At 34.3% G+C, this 8,145-nt stretch overlaps 1 protein-coding gene across 1 annotated transcript; it reads right to left on the bottom strand.

Annotated features, from left to right (window-relative positions):
* Positions 1-889: 889 nt before the first annotated feature.
* On the bottom strand, positions 890-6,520 carry LOC119640025 (non-canonical poly(A) RNA polymerase protein Trf4-1). Its single transcript, XM_038037836.1, has 6 exons — positions 6,338-6,520; positions 3,869-5,014; positions 3,114-3,794; positions 2,448-2,881; positions 1,460-2,417; positions 890-1,365 (listed from the first exon to the last, which is right to left on the bottom strand). Exons 2-6 carry the CDS (start codon positions 4,638-4,640, stop codon positions 1,226-1,228), a joined length of 2,985 nt encoding a protein of 994 aa, XP_037893764.1. The 5' UTR covers positions 4,641-5,014; positions 6,338-6,520; the 3' UTR covers positions 890-1,225.
* Between the last annotated feature and the right edge of the window lie 1,625 nt (positions 6,521-8,145).

Below are 8,145 nucleotides of genomic sequence, written 5' to 3'. Positions count from 1 at the left end.
CCTCAATAGCTGTGGCTCTTAAAGATAAGAGTTTTATTTAGTTCCCGTTCAGTTCAGTTAGTATATTATTTATCCGATTTCGTTCGCAAAAGGGAAAATCGAATTTCCTAATCAATTGATTACATATATAGATTTAGCTTGATTTAGCACTTACTGCACTATAGTCTCTTGCGAACACAGTATTGCGACTTAATTGGCTTTTAATTTACTCAAGTTATCAAAACCGCTTTCATGTTCAGTTATTGGATTGCTTGTAACGCAATCGACAAAAATATCAATATCAAGCGGTTATCAGTACTTATAAGATTGTTTATGATACTTTAATCAAAACTTTATCATATATCAGTGTAAATTGCCTGTAAACAAACAAACAACAAAATTCTCAGAGAGTTTTTATCATATGCAACAACTAGACAATTATAATAATCAGACGAAACTTGTCATTAATTATTATTTGAACAACTCTCTTTCGTCTACATTCTTACAACACACAGAAGAAGTTTGGAAGAAAAGGGGCAAAAGCAGTATGTATAAATAAGAAAATATCGCTTTAAAATGTCTTATGTTAATTTTTTTTTTGAAGTTTTCTAAACACAAGATTCATTAAGCTATCTATCTCTCTCTTTTTTTTTTTTTTTTTTTTTTCTCTCAATCTGTCAATTAATTATTAATGAAGTATATGTTTGTGTGTATGCATATATGTGTTGTTCTCTACAATAAATTTCTACAACACAACAACAATATCTATATTAAATTTTCCGCGTACATTATCAGCTAACTATACATACGAAATATATTCCGGTTAATTGTTTTTGTTTGTTTTTTGTTTCTGGATTTTTGTTTTTGTCCTTTTTTGTTTTTTTTTTTTTCTTTTTTAGGAAATAATTATTATATTTGCTTGGTGGTGGTGGTGGTTGTTGTTGTGGTGACATATTGCTATCTATAGGCTTCTCATTTATACATATATATATATATATATATATATATATACGGATGAGAGAGGCAGGGCGATGTGGCGCTAGATCAATTCGTTGTTGTTGTAACGTCATTATAAGCGGAAGCATAATTATTGCTTATCCAATATACAGGAGCAGTAGGCTTTTACAAGACATTTTGCAGAGTTGGGAGATTTCTTTTCACAATTTCTCAATTTCATTTGGCATTAATGTGTATAATTATTAAATGCATTTTTTAAACATTTTACACTTGGAACAATTATACTTGTCTAGTTATGTTTTCCTCCTCCGCCGCCATGTTTGTGACCTTTTTTCGATTTCTTCTTATCATGAAATCGTTGTTGGTGATGTTGTGGTTGCTGGTGATGATGTTGTGTTGATTGATGTTGGTGTTGTGATTGTTGATGTTCTTTTGATTAAAAAAGGTTAAAAATAAATAACAAAAAAAGGCGTTATGCTAAATTTTGAAATAAAAAATATTTTTATATTACAATCACACTTGCCTGCTTTATAGAGAGCAGCAGCTCCCGTTACATTAGTAGGTGGTGTTTTCGGTTCTGAACCCGATGAATGTGATGAATCAGAACCTGCTGATGCCACTGAAGACTCTGACGAGATAGATATTATAGAAATGGTAGAAGAGGCGGAAGTCATATTCGATGCCATATGGCCACTGCTGTAACGGGGTAGAGTAGCTGAATGCTGCTGCTGCGGTTGTTGTATACGTTGATGTCTCATCTGCAGAGGTTGTTGCAAAAGACGTTGTGCGGCATAACGGGTCTTATTGTTCGATTGATAATTACCATTACCTCCCACATAACCCTCAGCTGCGCCTGAGATGGATGTCGACGATAAAGAAGCGGCCGTTGTGTTATTCGTGGATTTAGTTAACTGTTGTTGTTGTTGGTATTGCTGCTGCATAGGGGGTGGTACATAAAATTGTTGACGGTAATAACCATGACTTTTCACGGATTGTTGTTGTTGTTGTTGCTGCTGCTGCTGTTGTTGTTGTTGTTGTTGTTGCGATAGTTGCTGGTGTTGTCTAGGTGGTGAGGCCGACGTCCTTGAGGTTTGCGTTTTGATCTCATTAGTGCTAATTCGGTTTTGCTGTATATTGGTATTTATCAGGGTAGCCGTTGTTGTGGTAATAGTGGATGTTAACGCTAACGATGTTGAGGTTATGGTAGTTGTTGTTGTTGTCGAAGTAACAGCGGCTTCCAAAACCATTGACGGCGGCGATTGCAATGTTACCGTAGTAGTTGATATAAGAGTTGTTGGTTGTGGCTGTGATTGTTGTGTTAAATTTTGAGGCTGGGTTTGTTGCGGCAGTGGCATCTGTAACAGCTTTGCGTTAACAGCGGTAGCCACCTGTTGCTGTTGATGTTGCATTTGTAAATGTTGATGATGTTGCTGCTGCTGCTGCTGTTGTTGTTGTTGTTGTTGTTGTTGCTGCTGCTGCTGCTGCACCAAACCGGCAACTATTCATCATGTATCCATCCGCGTAACCGAATGAATATTCGCGGTTGTAGCCATATTAACTGTGGTGCCACTAGTCGCTGTCGGTGACGTCGAATCTGCATCACATTCTTTGCTATCTTCCGAATCATCACCAGAAGAAGTGCTTCCACGACGATGACGCATTGAATTAAGGACTGCATTCGCTTGTTGTTGTTGTTGCGACTGGTGATAGAGGTGCGGCATGAGGTGCATTTGCTGCTGTTGAGCAGTTATCGCCCCAGCAGGCAACATGGCAGAAGGTAGCAACTGAATTTGCATGTACTTAGTTGTATTACCAACCACGTTACCTGAGCTGGGTGTTCCTAAAGAAGCTACTGGTGAATGCCGAGTAATTACAAGGTGCTCGAAATGTTCACGTATCCATTCACGATAATCAATGACGTCATCAGTTATGCGTATAATTCGTCCTAAACAATTGAATTAACGATATAAAAAGAATGGAAAGGGTGAAAAAGAAGAACGAAAATAAAAAATAAATTTTATACCGATGTACCCACTACATAACTAAATATATGTAATCTCATTTCGTTGCAGAACAACGATATCATAAAAACGACATGTTTACGTGTTCTGCTTCTAGTCGTTTAGTGGGCAATTCAAAAAATATATGAAAATTTTGTTTCGATTATAATCACTTACCCAATATTGAACGTTCAGTGCAATCATTGGCCCAATTATTTAATGGGCTCACAGCCTGTGATAACATAAGATAGGCATATTCGAAAGCCTGCTTCACTTGTAGTGCGCCGTAGGAACTACGTCCAATATCATTACCTGGCGTAAGAGGATCTTCAATGCACAACAACGACGGCCGATGGCCATCTATCATGTCACGTTGCAAATCCTCTTTCGGTATATATCGGCCGCCATTTTTAATTGAAATACCGATCTTCATATAATTAAATTTGCGGCCATATAACTCGAAGAATTCCAAGAGCAGAACACCTAAATTATCGGTGTCAGCATGTACTTGACGTGGATGTAGCTGGAGAAAACTAATGCACATGAGTATTAGCGAATAAGAGGAAATGCCACCAGTAAAAACTTCATTGAGATCACGTTGCAATAAAAATTGTTTTAGTACTAGCACCAGTTTAGCTAACAGGGGAAATTCCTGTTTGTACTTCTTAATCAATTCGGCCGACTGAACACCTGATTGCATATTAAATGAGATGTCTACCTTTACCTGAGTCTCTCGATCAGTTAATTTAATAATGGGCACCGAAGCTTTATCTAATACTCGCACCGAATGCGGTTCTGCAATGCCGCGAGCAATAAGTTCAGTTTCCAAAGTACGTAAAGGCATTTTATCCCACAAGCCTTATAGAAATTAAGAAAAATTATTGTTATTATTAATTGTTATAAGATTTATTTGAGGTATATGCAAAAATTACCTATAACCACCAAATCAATGTCAGAGGTGGGTAAGAAGAGACCGGTACGAAAGGAACCAAATATTTCAACAAGGGCCGACGGCCAAATTGAATGCACCACGGCTTCGATACGTTGCACGACTTCATTCCGTATCGCATGTTCAGTCGGGGTTGGCAGCACATAATTATAAAATTGTTCGATTTCCTGATGCAAACCCACAACGCCGCGACCGTAGCCGAAATCAGGCACACGCCACGGACAGCCCTTGTACTTTGATATTAAATTATTCATGTGTTTATTTAAATTGTACGTGCTCGCCTTGTTATCAACAATGCGTCCAATTTTCCTACGTGATGGATTATAATAGCTCGTACGTTCGTGGGAAGGCATTTTCGTATTTAATGTTGTCGGTTCGCCGGGTGTGGTGGCGGGCGTATGCGAATGACTCGAATCGTTGTTGCTTGTCGAATCAATGGAATTGTTGCTGGATGTGTTACCACTGGAATTATTGCTGTTACCGTTACCGTTACCGTTGTTACCGTTATTATTGTTAAGATTATGTCTTAAATTTCCGCCAAATTGTAATAGCAGTTGTATGGAGTCACGATCACGTGCACTTAAAGCACCGTTATTCAATTTATTACCACCTTGTAATTGTTGTTGCTGTAGCTGTTGATTTTGTTGCTCCAGCAATTGGCTCATCTCATGCGCATTGGTTTCCCAAATTTTACACCATGTGCGTAATGCTGGACCCTCCTGTTCCTCTTGAAACCAACCGACAAAAGGATCCATTCAAAAATTATTACTTAAAAGTAATCTAAGCACACTTTGCGGACAGGCTCTGGGGGTCCACTCCAAACAGATCTTACAGTTTGGCCCCAAACACAAGTACACACAAATATAAACACTTACAAAAAATGCTACCTTAATTCCGCTGCTGCTATCAATTGAAATCGAGTTGACAATAGCTAACAATATTATAGGAATTGTTTCCTTTATAATTATGGAATGCAAACGAGATGAGTAAAATAGCTCCGAATCTTGCTTTAAAATTTATATATACATATATATACATATATAAATATATATATGTATATATACATATATATATATATATGTATATATGATATATACGGTTTGTCTTGCAAGTCCCGTAATTCCTTTTTCTGAAAATGAAAAGAAAAAAAATGAGGATTAGTGGTAACTATCACTTTAACTAGTCTCGAAATCGAATATTAACAAATAATAGAGTGCTCTATCCGATCTGATCCATATTTTGTGTTTCATTTTATACCCACTACAGATAAATTCGAAAAAGGTTTCTGATTTCGATAAGAGTGCGCAACAGAACGTCATCGAATCTTATCTGTATATATTCGTAATTAGCATATGGATAACGGTGTTGATTTAATGATTTTTATACGGATGTCGGCCTTTTAAATTATTAATGATTCTGGCTTTGACGAGAAAAAAAACTCGAAATCAAATTTTTTTTAATCACTTGCTCTCTCTCTCTCTCTCTCTCTCTCTCTCCGTCTTTCTAAGAATCAAAGCGTTCGAAAGTGTTCATAGGTGCAATTATCAAAAAATGGGTACCTACTAGGCGTTTATAGAATATCATTTCAAAATTATATTTGGAATTTTACATTTCAGTGCAGGCCAAAGCTACAAAGCAAAATGTTTTGTGTGCAATGACCAAAACGTACAAACAAATGACTTCAAATACCATATCATTATGGATTGAGGCGGTTTGAAGATCAAACGCGAAGTAATAAATCAAGATCATACATTGAAAGCTCTAAAACTAAACACAAATTTTCCTCTTCATTTTTAAGAGAACCTTAAAATCCGTCGCATCTTTATGTAAACATAATGATGGGACATAGAAATAATTAATGGATTATAGCACTGCACACAATAATAAGCACGAGCACATATATACAAGTATAAATTTGTAATATATATATAAAAATTATATATATATTTACTTGTATGAAATGTCTAATAAAAGTCTGTCGAAAAGGAATTAAATTACTCAGTAGCTGGGAAAGATTAAATGTGCGCAAATATAAGAAAATTGACAACAATAACAAGAGAGACAAGTGGTTAAAAATCGCAATCGTTTTTTATATATCTTCATTATGTCTTTCTATGTAATTAATTGTAATAAAACTAAAGGCAATGATAATGATGATCGTTAAATTTGCGGTAAATAAAAGCCTTACAATGAAACGGAAAAGGACGGGAAGAGACAACGACAGAGTAAGAGAGTAGAATTTTTGTGACACTGGGCATACACATATTACAATTGTTTTTTTTTTTTTCCTTTTTTTTCAAGTATTTAGTGCATATTTCTATTATTTTACATAAATCAATTCTAAAGCAATGGCTAAAAACGAAAAGAAAATAAAAACAAGGTTATGATAGAAGAAAAAAAAAAAAAAAAAAAACATTCTGTGAAATTTTTGTAATAACAAATTTCAACTTACATTTGCTAGATTAAATATCGCCAGATATGAGAGTAAGAAGAGTAGTAACAGTTATAAACGCGTGACAATATGTTTGGCAGCCATTAAAGACAATAAAACTATGATCAATGATGACTACTTATGATGGCATCAGTTGCAAATGAATGCATTTCATTAATCGAAATCAAGACAACGCGAAAAATCCTTGAATATCGTCAAATATTGGAAAAAGAATAATCAAATAAGGATAAATGGAAAAACAAAAATAAAGAAAAAAGAAACAGAACAGTAGATATATGGGATCCAAATCCAATATCCACATAAAACTTATGAATCTATTTTTCTAATCAAATTGCTGCTGCTACTGCTGCCGATGCCACAACCACTCTTTGCAATTATCACACACACAATTCATTAAAATTGTTATAAAAGCTCTTTTGTGTCCTTTTCTACTACGACTATTGACTTTATATTTTTGATTAATATTTTGTAAATTTATTTGGTTCTTTTCTTTTCAACTGCACTTAACTTTTCTTTCTTTTGCATTATATATATATATACATATATATATATGTATATATAATATATATACATTTACACACACACGCACACACATAGGATATATATATTACATACGCATCTAAATACATAAATATATAGTGTAAAATCTATGTGTTCTGTTTCTTTTCTCTTAACTTGACAGAGGTTTGTCGCGCTTGAGTCAAATACTACGTTCACTTACTACTACTACACCTTTTTATTTACACACACATGCACACACGCACAACACGTACATACAGCCATGCATTCATACATCTGTGCATACACACAGTCATATACACATACGCAGTAAAACACAAAAAGTTTCACAATGAGCTGCCTATATGTACATGAAAGAGACCGCACGACAATCGGAAAAATATTTCATTTTTGCATTTTGGGGTGGAAATGGCGATGAAAATTTTTTTAATTTTTTTTTATTAAACATATTCAACCTTTGCCTGCACAATCTCCTTATTTTTTGTTCAACCCAATTTAGGAATTATGTACACAATTCTTTGATATTTCTTTTTTTTTGCTTTTTCTTTACGTTATAATTAGTTTTTTCGCGACAACTCAAAAAAAGTTACACTACCGCTTGCTAGTCTTTTTACTTATTTTGTCTTCCTTTTTTTTCTATATTTTTAAAATGTCAATGTTAAAGTAAAATGTCAACGAAAGAAGTGAATCGTTACTGTTCTCTTTGCGAACATATTCCGGTTGAGTAGTTGTGGTGAATTTTTTCTATTACGCTTTTTGTCTTTTTTTTTCTCTCACTACTCCTTTTGGCACCTTTTCCTACAACTGTTCTTTTCATAGAAAAATAAAAAAAAAAAATTTTTTATTGAGAAAAAAAATTCACTTCAAAATTTTCGTCTTATTTTATATGCTTCAAACACCATTGGTGTTTCACAAATATATATGTATAAATACATATTTATGCATTTGCGATAAATTAATTAAGGTTTTTGCATATATTTGTCATTTAAACGAAGAATAATTAAATAAAATATTTCGTAAAAAACACCCGAAATACTTCTTTCTTAACCACGCTTATTTCGTAAAGAACGTAACCATTAGTAGTAGTATGTAGTAGTTGCCAGCAGTACTCTATGTAGAGTTGCCACTAGTCTAGTATCTAATTGCCAGTAAAGTAATCGCATATCTCATGTATACATATGCATAACTAGAGTTAACTCTAGTTTTCTTAGTTTTCGTATTTTGTAATATAAAAGAATTCTCTAAACATCAGAACAATGAATTTACGATATACTGGATATTACTATAAT

The sequence above is a fragment of the Glossina fuscipes genome, unplaced genomic scaffold (assembly GCF_014805625.2).
Source record: "Glossina fuscipes isolate IAEA_lab_2018 unplaced genomic scaffold, Yale_Gfus_2 0, whole genome shotgun sequence".
Classification (NCBI taxonomy): Eukaryota; Metazoa; Arthropoda; class Insecta; order Diptera; family Glossinidae; genus Glossina; species Glossina fuscipes.
Note: the sequence above shows the minus strand (reverse complement) of the source record. Positions and strands in the feature narration are given on the sequence as shown.